Source organism: Eleutherodactylus coqui, chromosome 1 (genome assembly GCF_035609145.1).
Source record: "Eleutherodactylus coqui strain aEleCoq1 chromosome 1, aEleCoq1.hap1, whole genome shotgun sequence".
Classification (NCBI taxonomy): domain Eukaryota; kingdom Metazoa; phylum Chordata; class Amphibia; order Anura; family Eleutherodactylidae; genus Eleutherodactylus; species Eleutherodactylus coqui.
Genome location: NC_089837.1, coordinates 89,383,736 through 89,399,269, shown reverse-complemented (window position 1 = coordinate 89,399,269; position 15,534 = coordinate 89,383,736). Strand labels below are relative to the sequence as shown.

The 15,534-nt window shown below is 43.7% G+C and overlaps 1 protein-coding gene across 6 annotated transcripts in view; it reads right to left on the bottom strand.

Annotated features, from left to right (window-relative positions):
* Window positions 1-15,534, bottom strand: part of LOC136622186 (alpha-1,4-N-acetylglucosaminyltransferase-like) — a 63,171-nt gene that overhangs the window by 18,121 nt on the left and 29,516 nt on the right. For all 6 annotated transcript variants that reach the window (XM_066598076.1, XM_066598081.1, XM_066598080.1 and 3 more), the window contains one exon: window positions 3,532-4,019. In XM_066598076.1, the coding sequence (XP_066454173.1) occupies window positions 3,532-4,005 (474 nt within the window). In that variant the 5' untranslated portion in view covers window positions 4,006-4,019. The remainder of the gene's footprint in view (window positions 1-3,531; window positions 4,020-15,534) is intronic.

Genomic DNA, 15,534 nt, shown 5'->3' with positions numbered 1-15,534 from the left:
GGCTGAACTGATGTATAAAGAGTCACGTGGGCTTGGAGAGTCACGTGGGCCCTGTCCAGATGTTTTAATTTTACACTTAGGGGTTAATGACATAGAAGAGAACACATTGATATGTCATGGGACATTGAAAGGGAGATGTGGAGCATTAACAAGGTTCCAGATACAGTGATAGTTTTTTCAGATATTGTTCCTCGATTATTATGGTCATTGCCGAGGCCTATATACAGCGAGAGAATTAGGAGAAGGGTTAACTACTGTAGGTGGTAGAGCGCTCATGCCAGGAGTGGATTTTTTTCTTTTTAGATATGCTGATTTGGAAGGTCTTGTTCCAGGCTTCCATAGGAATGATATAGTATACTTGTCAGAGATTGCGTTGGATATTTTTAATATGGATTTGTGTAGATAATTGAGGAGGCTGCGGGTGTTGGGGGGGCCATGTCATTAGTGGATGCCATGGCCTGGTGGGGGATTGTCGCAGAGTTTGGTGGTGGTAAACTTGTGTCTGTAAGACAGAATTTACATGAACTGTTATGGTTATTGATTGGTTAATAAACTTGGGCCTGTAAAACAGAGTTTACATGAACTGTTATGGTTATTGATTGGTTAGTAAACTTGGGCCTGTAAAACAGTTTACAGGAAGTGTTATGGTTATTATTGGTTACATTTCTCCCCAAATGTTTGTAACCCCATTAATAAACACTGTGTCCTTTTTTATCCAATATTGGTGTCTGTGTCGGTTATTTATAAGAGTTTGGTAAGGTTTTAATAAAGCGTAAGATCCCATGCCCCAACCTGTCTGTACAAGGTAAGCACAATTTATAATATATTTATAATTTATAATTAGAGATGAGCGAACACCAAAATGCTCGGGTGCTCGAAATTTTCGCAATGCTCGAGGGTTCGTTTCGAGTAACGAACCCCATTGAAGTCAATGGGCGACCGGAGCATTTTTGTATTTCGCCGATGCTCGCTAAGGTTTTCATGTGTGAAAATCTGGGAAATTCAAGAAAGTGATGGGAACGACACAGCAACGGATAGGGCAGGCGAGGAGCTACATGTTGGGCTGCATCTCAAGTTCACAGGTCCCACTATTAAGCCACAATAGCGGCAAGAGTGCCCCCCCCCCCCGCACTGTCAGCGTAAAGATCGTTCTTCTCTGGCACAGCTGTAACAGCTGTGACAGAGGAGAACGATGTTAGCCCATTGAATTCAATGGAACCAGCAATACAGCAGGTTCCACTGAATGCAATGGGCTGCCGGCGATCGCAGGATGAATGGTCGGGAAGGGGTTAAATATATAACCCCTTCCCTGCAATTCATCCAGAAATGTGATACACTAAAAATATATACCGGCGTATAAGGCGACGGGGCGTATAAGACGACCCCCCAACTGTCACCTTATACGCCGGCAATACAGTGGAGCAAAGAATAAAAAGCATTACTTACTTCTTCAGACGATCTGCGCCGCTCCTGCAGACTGTCACTCCTTCCTGGTCCACGGACTAAAGCTTTCTCTATGAAAGGCTTGAAGTCCCCGCCTCCAGAAACACAGCCAATCACAGCAATTCAATGACATCACTGTCATTGGCTGTGATTGGCTGAAGGCACGTGTGTTTCTGGAGGCGTGGATTTAAAGCCTTTCGTAGAGAAAGCAATGCTCTGCCGGGAACCAGGAGGGAGCGACAGCCTGCAGGAGCACCGCAGAACACCAGGAAGGAGTGACAGTCTACAGGAGCGGCGCAGATCGTCTGAAGAAGTGAGTAATGCTTTTTATTCTTTGCTCCACTGTATTGCCGGCGTATAAGGTGACAGTTGGGGGGTCGTCTTATACGCCCCGTCGCCTTATACGCCGGTATATATTTTTAGTGTATCACATTTCTGGATGAATTGCAGGGAAGGGGTTATATATTTAACCCTTCCCGACCATTCATCCTGCGATCGCCGGCAGCCCATTGCATTCAGTGGAACCTGCTGTATTACTGGTTCCATTGAATTCAATGGGCAAACATCGTTCTTCTCTGCTACAGCTGTTACAGCTGTGGCAGAAAAGAAGGATTTGTCTTCTATATGTTCTCAATGGGGTCGGCGCTGCTGCCGCCGGCCCCACTGAGCGCATATAGAGACGATTTATGGCCATTAGAAGGACCGTTGGGGTTCTTGAAGCCTACAATACACCTAACACTCTCCCTATAGCAGCTCCAACACGATACCACTTTCCCTGAACTAATGTCAGAATACATCCGTAGCGAGCCGCGGGAAGGGCAGATTTCAATACTCGGGTGACACCTTATCTCCCCAGCCACTCACAGCAGGGGGGTGGTATAGGGCTTAAACGTTGCAGGGGGAAGTTGTAATGCCTTCCCTGTCTTTCAATTGGCCAGAAAAGTGCGCTAACGTCTCACAGAGGAAAGTGAAAGTAACCCGAACACCGCGTGGTGCTCGTTAAGAGTAACGAGCATCCCGAACACCCTAATATTCGCATGAATATCAAGCTCGGACGAGTACGTTCGCTCATCTCTATTTATAATTAAAGCGTTATCTCTATTGCCATGGGGTAATTGCCCTGATTTATAGAACATGTACTATTTATAACTCTCCACACCCAAAAGGTGTATTAGATCTGAGAGATTCCATTCCCGGCTATGAAGCCTTGGGTATTTTCTTATTATGCTTAATTAGGTATGGAAGAGCTTGGTTGCACACTGAAAATCTTGAACAATTCATAGCCAAAATTAAAGGGCTTTTTAGGTATAAAAAGGGCTGTTTATGAAAAGACATGCCATGTATACCTAGAATATACAGTATTGGTGTCTTCTGCACCAGGCTTGGCATCTACTGTTTTGCTACAGGCCAGAGTCAGCTTTACCTAATATTGATAAACTCCTTATGCCCTGACTATGTGATCTGTTAGAATTTTGTACAGGTATGGATTTATTGTGGCTATACAATATGCCTGCAGAGAATAAAAAATAAACAAACAAAAAGCCACTACTGCCTTTTTATGGAGGTCACAAATGGGCTTTAAACCAGTACATACATCTTTGTAAGGCAGTGGCTCGACTGAGTACTGACAGCCAGGCTCCTGCTCTGCCAGGAACGGAGAGACCTTACATCCCACAACCAATAGCAAATGCAGCATGTATGCAGATGGCAGGGGAAGAGAGCTCGTTTTGTCACCTATCAGGTTTCCATGGCAGCTGGAGGCCTGGAAAAGGTCTCCATGTCTGCCATGTCGCTCAGCCTCTTAGACCCCACCTTCAGCAGAGTCTAGAGGCCCATTTACATGTAACGATTAGAGGCCAAAATTTGTTCAAACAACTGAATTTGAGCGATACTCATTACATGTAAACGCGGTCATTGTTCACTTTTCATTTAAACGATGATTTTGAGGTGAATTTAAAATTCGTAGTTCAACTACAAATTAATTCGGGCGAAGTCGGGTATATCAGCTTGTATTATATAGCAGTGACTTTCTACTAGTATGTACATAGTTTACTAAAAAGTCATTCACATGCATCTACCGTTCCTTACCTTCTCATACCAGGGCAGAAATGGTGTGTTCGCAAATAATTTCTCCAATCGCAGAGGGAAGAAGTAGATATTCTGGTAGGATGAGAGGGATGGGAAGCGTTTGCGGGCTTTCTTCTCATCATCCTCAGTGATTATGTCATGTAGTCCTTTCATGAAGAAGGCCACTGGTCTGTCTGGATACATTCGAGCTGCTGATTCGATTGAGCACAACACCAAGGAGGGCTCGTCCATTCTATCTGTGGTCTCCACAAATATTATACCATTTCCTTGCCGAAGAACATCTCTTGGGGTTATATTGTAGGATCTGAATATTTGGTCAGAACTGTCTGCTGCGACTGACAAATTATCTTTACGCATAAAGAAGCCCACTATGTGGGCACTGTTTTGGTGTAAAATGACTTTAAAAAAGATACCTATCATTGCCAAAAACAGCAGAAATGAAAAACTCTTTAGTTGTTTCAACAAAGGTGCCATGTCCAATGACTAAGCTGTGGAAGAAGAAACTGAATACATTAGCATAAATATGATTAAAAACATGTAAAAACAACTATTAACTTCCAATCTATGCAACGTATTTTTATTACAAAATAGACTGTGTAAGGCTTCATACACACAGCAGAGCCATGTGCACAGAGCCCGTGTCCTTGTAGGGAGCCGGTAACCATCTTGGAGCACCAAAAACCAAGTCATAGTGCTCAGAGGGCAGGTTCCCAGCAATACGGATAGGTATTTCTTTTTAGAATTGCCTTGCTCTACATTCTCACACCCAAATGTCAGCACACTTAATCTCTATGGGAGCACCCATGTACATCCTGTACTTTTGAATCCAATGCACTGTCCACATGCCAACTTTAGGAGGTGACAGCACGTGAACGTAAAGTATTAAAAAAAACACCTCCGAAGACTCGTAGGAACCTGCCATATGAGCATCATAATTAAGTTTATGGTGTTTACAACTGGCGACAGGTTACCTTTATTATGTAGCTCTCTACTAAAAAATGTATGTGCAGCGGTATAGTGCCTCAGTACGCTAATATATGAAATATGGCAGGCAGATAAACATCCCTTTTTTGTTTCATTATTAAACTAGAGGTGCTCAGGGGTCTCTAGAGAGAAAACTATAGGGCAGAACCCAATAAAGGTTGGAGGGTATAATCAGTGGGGTATGCGGTTTAGATTTCTCAAGGACAAAAACATGCTACCAAATGCTGCCACCAGAAGAATATGTGTCGCTATTGAGGTGTAAGATATGAGAATACGTCACAATTAATGGCTACGAACTCTGCATTGTAGTTTGGAACAGCATAGCATTTCTTGTACGTTAGTTCAGTGATTTGTCATATTGTAAAAACCTATAAAGTAGTTCAATATGCGCTCCTTGTGCATGTTCCTATAGATATACAAATTACATTGTACCATATGTTCCTATAGATATTGTACAATGTGTTATCCTTGTACATGTTCCTATAGATATGGTACAATGTGATCTCCTTGTACATGTTCCTATAGATATTGTACAATGTGTTCTCCTTGTACATGTTCCTATAGATATGGTACAATGTGCACTCCTTGTACATGTTCCTATAGATATGGTACAATGTGTGCTTTTTGTACATGTTCCTATAGATATGGTACAATGTGCTCTCCTTATATATGTTCCTATAGATATAGTACAATGTGGTCTCCTTGTACAGGTTCCTATAGATATGCCACAATGTATGCCCCTTGTACATGTTCCTATAGATATGGTACAGCGTGTGCTCTCCTTGTACATGTTCCTATAGATGTTGTACAATGTCTCCTCCTTGTACATGTTCCTATAGATATGGTACAATGTGATCTCCTTGTACATGTTCCTATAGATATGGTACAATGTGCTCTCCTTGTACATGTTCCTATAGATATGGTACAATGTGCTCTCCTTGTACATGTTCCTATAGATATGGTACAATGTGCTCTCCTTGTACGTGTTCCTATAGATATGGTACAATGTCTACTCCTTGTACATGTGCCTATAGATATGGTACAATGTGTGCTCTCCTTGTACGTGTTCCTATAGATATGGTACAATGTGCCCTCCTTGAACATGCTCCTATAGAAATGGTACAATGTGTGATCCTTGTACATGTTCCTATAGATATGGTACAATGTGTTCTCCTTGTACATGTTCCTATAGATATGGTACAATGTGATCTCCTTGTACATGTTCCTATAGATATGGTACAATGTGCGCTCCTTGTACATGTTCCTATAGATATGGTACAATGTGCTCTCCTTGTACATGTTCCTATAGATGTTGTACAATGTCTCCTCCTTGTACATGTTCCTATAGATATGGTACAATGTGATCTCCTTGTACATGTTCCTATAGATATGGTACAATGTGCGCTCCTTGTACATGTTCCTATAGATATGGTACAATGTCTACTCCTGGTACATGTGCCTATAGATATGGTACAATGTGTGCTCTCCTTGTACGTGTTCCTATAGATATGGTACAATGTGCCCTCCTTGAACATGCTCCTATAGAAATGGTACAATGTGTGATCCTTGTACATGTTCCTATAGATATGGTACAATGTGTTCTCCTTGTACATGTTCTATAGATATGGTATAATGTGCTCTCCTTGTACATGTTCCTATAGATATGGTACAATGTGCCCTGCAAAGCAGGGGGACTCCTACGCTGGTCATCACTCCTGGTTGCCCGGCTCCTACACGGCGCAGAGGTGCTAGGAGCATGGCGGCTGCTGCCCGGTGCCGTGTTCCTGTTTCTATGGCAGCCTGCTGCATCTCCACTGACCTAGCCTGGTCTGCTAGTGCTGAGGGAGGTTCCCCTAGCACTTTCTGATTATCCTGCTGCTGTCAGGTGCTCCGCCCCAATCAGCTGCTGGGGCGGGAGTTCTGACAGCATTTAAACCCCTAAATTGCTTCCTGACATTGCCAGTGTTTGTATAGGCTTCCTTGCACTCACCAGCATTTACTTGTATTCCTGATTATTAGTGTTGTGACCTCGGCTTTTCCCCTGACCTGACTTCGTCTCCTCCTTTTGTACTGCGCTTCTCCGGACTGACTTTTTGTGCTTGACCCTGGCTTGCTCCTGGACTGGTTTGCGGTTTTCCCTTTGTGCTTCGCTCTGTTTGTCTGTCCATTTGTTTTCTGTTTCCTGGGATTGTGGCTTTCCCCAGCATTCCCCTAGCCAGTTTAGGGACCATTGCCCAGTTGCCCGCCTGGGGTTAGCCCGGAGTGGAGGCAAGTAGGCAGGGACTAGGGGTTGTGGACTATGTTGCAGGGACCCCCGACTCCTGCTTTCCTTGGTTCCCTGACACCCTCCTTATACATGTCGTATAGATACGGTATAATGTGCTCCTTGTACATGTTCCTACAGATATGGAACAATGTGTGCTCCTTGTACATGTTCCTACAGATATGGAACAATGTGTGCTCCTTGTACATGTTCCTACAGATACGGTACAATGTGCTCTCCTTGTACATGTTCCTATAGATACGGTACAATGTGCTCTCCTTGTACATGTTCCTATAGATACGGTACAATGTGCTCTCCTTGTACATGTTCCTATAGATACGGTACAATGTGCTCTCCTTGTACATGTTCCTATAGATACGGTACAATGTGCTCTCCTTGTACATGTTCCTATAGATACGGTACAATGTGCTCTCCTTGTACATGTTCCTATAGATACGGTACAATGTGCTCTCCTTGTACATGTTCCTATAGATACGGTACAATGTGCTCTCCTTGTACATGTTCCTATAGATACGGTACAATGTGCTCTCCTTGTACATGTTCCTATAGATACGGTACAATGTGCTCTCCTTGTACATGTTCCTATAGATACGGTACAATGTGCTCTCCTTGTACATGTTCCTATAGATACGGTACAATGTGCTTCTCCTTGTACATGTTCCTATAGATACGGTACAATGTGCTTCTCCTTGTACATGTTCCTATAGATACGGTACAATGTGCTTCTCCTTGTACATGTTCCTATAGATACGGTACAATGTGCTCTCCTTGTACATGTTCCTATAGATACGGTACAATGTGCTCTCCTTGTACATGTTCCTATAGCTATGGTACAATGTGCGCTCCTTGTACATGTTCCTATAGATATGGTACAATGTGCTCTCCTTGTACATGTTCCTATAGATATGGTACAATGTGCTCTCCTTGTACATGTTCCTATAGCTACGGTACAATGTGTTCTCCTTGTACATGTGCCTATTAGAGATGAGCGAGTATACTCGCTAAGGCAAATTACTCGAGCGAGTATTGCCTTTTTTGAGTACCTGCACGCTCGTCTCAAAGGATTCGGCTGCCGGCGGGGGTGAGCGGTGAGTTGCGGGAGTGAGCACGGGGAGCAGGGGGGGGGGGGGGGGATCTCTCACCCGGTCAATTTGCCTTAGCGAGTACACTCGCTCATCTCTAATAGGCACATGTACAAGGAGAACACATTGTACCATATCTATAGAACATGTACAAAATCAACGAAGCACTCCCCCCCCCCCCTTTTGATATCAGAAACGGTACCCATCAGGGCCGCCCACTCTCCCCCACCCTCTTTATACTCGCCCTAGAACCGTTGCTTCAGAGTGTTAGACTTAACCCTGAGGTACGGGGCCTAACCATGAGGGGACAGGAGCTATATGCTGTTGCGCTTGCCGACGATATTGTATTCTCAGTCACTGACCCTGAGATTAGTCTCCTTAAGCTTACCTCCCTTCTAGATCAGTTTGGGACCCTCTCCAATTTCAAAATCAATTTTGCCAAGTCGATGGTACTAAATGTTTCCATCCCCCCAAGCCGCCGTAGAGTTCTAGAGGACAAATCCTTGTTCTCGTGGACAGATTTAGCAATTGATTTCTTGGGGATGAAGCTGACCAGGAAAATAGGCGACCTATATCTTGCCAATTTTTTGCCCCTTCGCTAAAATCAAGCATCTTTTGCACGATTACGACTTACCAAGGATTTCGTGGTTTGGCAGGAAGAACATTTTAAAATCTTATATGCTTCCTATTATCCTCTATAAGATACGCATGCTCCCGATCTATATCCCTACTACTTTTTTCAAGACCCTGCGTTCAATTTTCACAAAGTATATTTGGAGACAGAGGAGACCTAGATTAGCGTATAGCCTCATGATCAAGAGAGGCTCCAAAGGGGGGATTGGTTTGCCATGCATCCACAACTTTTATCTGGCATCTCATCTGAGTTATTGGATGCAATTAGTTTGTCTATTGAGAGACCCCCTCCTGGCTCACTTAGTCAAAACCACATATGGCACCTCCTATAAGTGGACTCTTTGGTTCCCCAAGAAGAACCTATACAGAGCCAAGAACTTCAACCCTCTCCTAAGAGGTCCCTGTGAGGTCTGGGATGTGCACAGAGCCCGTGTCCTTGTAGGGAGCCGGTAACCATCTTGGAGCACCAAAAACCAAGTCATAGTGCTCAGAGGGCAGGTTCCCAGCAATACGGATAGGTATTTCTTTTTAGAATTGCCTTGCTCTACATTCTCACACCCAAATGTCAGCACACTTAATCTCTATGGGAGCACCCATGTACATCCTGTATTTTTGAATCCAATGCACTGTCCACATGCCAACTTTAGGAGGTGACAGCACGTGAACGTAAAGTATTAAAAAAAACACCTCCAAAGACTCGTAGGAACCTGCCATATGAGCATCATAATTAAGTTTATGGTGTTTACAACTGGCGACAGGTTACCTTTATTATGTAGCTCTCTACTAAAAATGTATGTGCAGCGGTATAGTGCCTCAGTACGCTAATATATGAAATATGGCAGGCAGATAAACATCCCTTTTTTGTTTCATTATTAAACTAGAGGTGCTCAGGGGTCTCTAGAGAGAAAACTATAGGGCAGAACCCAATAAAGGTTGGAGGGTATAATCAGTGGGGTATGCGGTTTAGATTTCTCAAGGACAAAAACATGCTACCAAATGCTGCCACCAGAAGAATATGTGTCGCTATTGAGGTGTAAGATATGAGAATACGTCACAATTAATGGCTACGAACCCTGCATTGTAGTTTGGAACAGCATAGCATTTCTTGTACGTTAGTTCAGTGATTTGTCATATTGTAAAAACCTATAAAGTAGTTCAATATGCGCTCCTTGTGCATGTTCCTATAGATATACAAATTACATTGTACCATATGTTCCTATATATATTGTACAATGTGTTCTCCTTGTACATGTTCCTATAGATATGGTACAATGTGCACTCCTTGTACATGTTCCTATAGATATTGTACAATGTGTGCTTTTTGTACATGTTCCTATAGATATGGTACAATGTGCTCTCCTTATATATGTTCCTATAGATATGGTACAATGTGGTCTCCTTGTACAGGTTCCTATAGATATGCCACAATGTATGCCCCTTGTACATGTTCCTATAGATATGGTACAGCGTGTGCTCTCCTTGTACATGTTCCTATAGATGTTGTACAATGTCTCCTCCTTGTACATGTTCCTATAGATATGGTACAATGTGATCTCCTTGTACATGTTCCTATAGATATGGTACAATGTCTACTCCTTGTACATGTGCCTATAGATATGGTACAATGTGTGCTCTCCTTGTACGTGTTCCTATAGATATGGTACAATGTGCCCTCCTTGAACATGCTCCTATAGAAATGGTACAATGTGTGATCCTTGTACATGTTCCTATAGATATGGTACAATGTGTTCTCCTTGTACATGTTCCTATAGATATGGTACAATGTGATCTCCTTGTACATGTTCCTATAGATATGGTACAATGTGCGCTCCTTGTACATGTTCCTATAGATATGGTACAATGTGCTCTCCTTGTACATGTTCCTATAGATGTTGTACAATGTCTCCTCCTTGTACATGTTCCTATAGATATGGTACAATGTGATCTCCTTGTACATGTTCCTATAGATATGGTACAATGTGCGCTCCTTGTACATGTTCCTATAGATATGGTACAATGTCTACTCCTTGTACATGTGCCTATAGATATGGTACAATGTGTGCTCTCCTTGTACGTGTTCCTATAGATATGGTACAATGTGCCCTCCTTGAACATGCTCCTATAGAAATGGTACAATGTGTGATCCTTGTACATGTTCCTATAGATATGGTACAATGTGTTCTCCTTGTACATGTTCTATAGATATGGTATAATGTGCTCTCCTTGTACATGTTCCTATAGATATGGTACAATGTGCCCTGCAAAGCAGGGGGACTCCTACGCTGGTCATCACTCCTGGTTGCCCGGCTCCTACACGGCGCAGAGGTGCTAGGAGCATGGCGGCTGCTGCCCGGTGCCGTGTTCCTGTTTCTATGGCAGCCTGCTGCATCTCCACTGACCTAGCCTGGTCTGCTAGTGCTGAGGGAGGTTCCCCCAGCACTTTCTGATTATCCTGCTGCTGTCAGGTGCTCCGCCCCAATCAGCTGCTGGGGCGGGAGCTCTGACAGCATTTAAACCCCTAAATTGCTTCCTGACATTGCCAGTGTTTGTATAGGCTTCCTTGCACTCACCAGCATTTACTTGTATTCCTGATTATTAGTGTTGTGACCTCGGCTTTTCCCCTGACCTGACTTCGTCTCCTCCTTTTGTACTGGGCTTCTCCGGACTGACTTTTTGTGCTTGACCCTGGCTTGCTCCTGGACTGGTTTGCGGTTTTCCCTTTGTGCTTCGCTCTGGTTGTCTGTTTGTCTGTCCATTTGTTTTCTGTTTCCTGGGATTGTGGCTTTCCCCAGCATTCCCCTAGCCAGTTTAGGGACCATTGCCCAGTTGCCCGCCTGGGGTTAGCCCGGAGTGGAGGCAAGTAGGCAGGGACTAGGGGTTGTGGACTATGTTGCAGGGACCCCCGACTCCTGCTTTCCTTGGTTCCCTGACACCCTCCTTATACATGTCGTATAGATACGGTATAATGTGCTCCTTGTACATGTTCCTACAGATATGGAACAATGTGTGCTCCTTGTACATGTTCCTACAGATATGGAACAATGTGCGCTCCTTGTACATGTTCCTACAGATACGGAACAATGTGCGCTCCTTGTACATGTTCCTACAGATACGGTACAATGTGCTCTCCTTGTACATGTTCCTATAGATACGGTACAATGTGCTCTCCTTGTACATGTTCCTATAGATACGGTACAATGTGCTCTCCTTGTACATGTTCCTATAGATACGGTACAATGTGCTCTCCTTGTACATGTTCCTATAGATACGGTACAATGTGCTCTCCTTGTACATGTTCCTATAGATACGGTACAATGTGCTCTCCTTGTACATGTTCCTATAGATACGGTACAATGTGCTCTCCTTGTACATGTTCCTATAGATACGGTACAATGTGCTCTCCTTGTACATGTTCCTATAGATACGGTACAATGTGCTCTCCTTGTACATGTTCCTATAGATACGGTACAATGTGCTCTCCTTGTACATGTTCCTATAGATACGGTACAATGTGCTCTCCTTGTACATGTTCCTATAGATACGGTACAATGTGCTCTCCTTGTACATGTTCCTATAGATACGGTACAATGTGCTCTCCTTGTACATGTTCCTATAGATACGGTACAATGTGCTCTCCTTGTACATGTTCCTATAGATACGGTACAATGTGCTCTCCTTGTACATGTTCCTATAGATACGGTACAATGTGCTCTCCTTGTACATGTTCCTATAGATACGGTACAATGTGCTCTCCTTGTACATGTTCCTATAGATACGGTACAATGTGCTCTCCTTGTACATGTTCCTATAGATATCGTACAATGTGCTCTCCTTGTACATGTTCCTATAGATATCGTACAATGTGCTCTCCTTGTACATGTTCCTATAGCTACGGTACAATGTGCTCTCCTTGTACATGTTCCTATAGATACGGTACAATGTGCGTTCCTTGTACATGTTCCTATAGATACCGTACAATGTGCTCTCCTTGTACATGTTCCTATAGCTACGGTACAATGTGTGTTCCTTGTACATGTTCCTATAGATACCGTACAATGTGCTCTCCTTGTACATGTTCCTATAGCTACGGTACAATGTGCTCTCCTTGTACATGTTCCTATAGCTACGGTACAATGTGCTCTCCTTGTACATGTGCCTATTAGAGATGAGCGAGTATACTCGCTAAGGCAAATTACTCGAGCGAGTATTGCCTTTTTTGAGTACCTGCACGCTCGTCTCAAAGGATTCGGCTGCCGGCGGGGGTGAGCGGTGAGTTGCGGGAGTGAGCACGGGGAGCAGGGGGGGGGGGGGAATCTCTCACCCGGTCAATTTGCCTTAGCGAGTACACTCGCTCATCTCTAATAGGCACATGTACAAGGAGAACACATTGTACCATATCTATAGAACATGTACAAAATCAACGAAGCACTCCCCCCCCCCCCCTTTTGATATCAGAAACGGTACCCATCAGGGCCGCCCACTCTCCCCCACCCTCTTTATACTCGCCCTAGAACCGTTGCTTCAGAGTGTTAGACTTAACCCTGAGGTGCGGGGCCTAACCATGAGGGGACAGGAGCTATATGCTGTTGCGCTTGCCGACGATATTGTATTCTCAGTCACTGACCCTGAGATTAGTCTCCTTAAGCTTACCTCCCTTCTAGATCAGTTTGGGACCCTCTCCAATTTCAAAATCAATTTTGCCAAGTCGATGGTACTAAATGTTTCCATCCCCCCAATCCGCCGTAGAGTTCTAGAGGACAAATCCTTGTTCTCGTGGACAGATTTAGCAATTGATTTCTTGGGGATGAAGCTGACCAGGAAAATAGGCGACCTATATCTTGCCAATTTTTTGCCCCTTCGCTAAAATCAAGCATCTTTTGCACGATTACGACTTACCAAGGATTTCGTGGTTTGGCAGGAAGAACATTTTAAAATCTTATATGCTTCCTATTATCCTCTATAAGATACGCATGCTCCCGATCTATATCCCTACTACTTTTTTCAAGACCCTGTGTTCAATTTTCACAAAGTATATTTGGAGACAGAGGAGACCTAGATTAGCGTATAGCCTCATGATAAAGAGAGGCTCCAAAGGGGGGATTGGTTTGCCATGCATCCACAACTTTTATCTGGCATCTCATCTGAGTTATTGGATGCAATTAGTTTGTCTATTGAGAGACCCCCTCCTGGCTCACTTAGTCAAAACCACATATGGCACCTCCTATAAGTGGACTCTTTGGTTCCCCAAGAAGAACCTATACAGAGTCAAGAACTTCAACCCTCTCCTAAGAGGTCCCTGTGAGGTCTGGGATGCCCTGAGGGAGAACCTCCCCGATCACCCCTCTCAGCATGCTACCCTGCTTCTGGGGCTCCCCCGGGTACCCCTGTCTAACGAGTCTTTGGTCCAAAATTATATATAGGTCCTTTGATGATCTGTAGGCCCTGGCACATCTGGGTCCTGAGGGAGCCCTACGGACCCTCCTCCCCAGGCAGACCATTTCTGTTTTACAGTTGTCCCATGTGAAGGGTGTTATTGTGGATTATCTTAAGTCATATTTTTCTACGAGGCCTCTCTCAGAGTTTAAAAGGGTCTTAAGCAATGGCAAACATACGTCTAGAAGAATTTCATTTCTCCGCAAACATTTTATCTCCCCCATAACTTTTAAATTTTTCCATGGACAAAGCTCTGTGAGGGCTTGTTTTTTGTGTGAGGAGCTGTAGGTTTTATTTTTACCATTTTGGAACATACAGCTTTTTTGATCAATTTTTTTGCATTTTTTGTGAGTTAAAACAAATTAGGCATTTTGCCTCTGTTTTTTTACGGGTTTTGCTTTGCATGATAAATAGTGTTTTTAATTCATAGTACAGGTCATTACGGACACGATGATACCAAATATGTTGTTTTTTTCTAAGATTTTTAATTTTGTTTATACAAATAGGGGGAAATTAGCAAAAAAAATTTTTCTTTTTTTACCTGTTCTTTTTAACACTCTATGTCCCTGAAGGGGACCTGAACCATAACAGCTATGATCGCAATGATAAGGCATTGCAGGACTTATGTGCTGCAATACCCTATCGCTTGTAATTGCGATCATAGGCAATGGCAAGCCGAGACGCCTGTATCTGGCGTCCTCCTGTCATGGCAACCCATTGGCCCTCCAGGATTACATTGCGTGGGTCTAATGACGTCACAGAGGGATTGTGCATTGTAGAGCTCTGGAGTGCATTAGAACGGATCAGGTGCTGATTTGTGCTTTCGGTCTGCATGTGACAGGACCTCGGGAAAGCTGGATACAAATCAGCCTGTATTCTAATTACTTCAAGCTTACAATACTGCTAGAGTGATTGATCGAGGCTCTGCCATGACAGTTGGTAGCGATGAGGTGCTCGTATAGTCGATCAGTGAGTAATCGGGGACAGACGCAGGATCAATAGGTACTGCCCCTTCTCCTCTCACTCCTGGTTGCGTGACAAATTGGTTTGCAGCAAGGTATAGGAGGATTGCTGTAGAATTGTAGCCGAAGATGATGGTTGCTTGTCCGTTTGATGTGCAGAGTTTCGAAAAGTTGGGTACCAATCACTCGACAATCTAAGCCTCCCCTCGCCTATGTGACATCAACTATCTGTGGTCGCAGATGCACAGGTGTCAGGGAAAATGCGCAGTTAAGAGCTATGTATGTTCCTCCACATCACACCAAAATTTGTGGCTATAAGTAAAGACTGTATCTGAAATGGTCAGCTGAAAACCACACATAAAAGGGGCAAAAGACATGGTCTCATTGATCCCATGCGGATGACAGCAATTAAGTCTAAAAATCCAGGTGGTTTCTCTCTGTAACAGCCTTCTACAGTCCCCTTGTCTATCATTAAGGCGCACCTGCTCGATACCTTGGAACCCAAGCAAATCAACATCTCATTGATGGTACTCATGTGGAATGCTGGAGGTGTTTCCTCATTCAACAGGATATTGCCAACATGGGCCTGAATTAGTTGCCTAAATTGTTGTACCGTCTTTCCTAC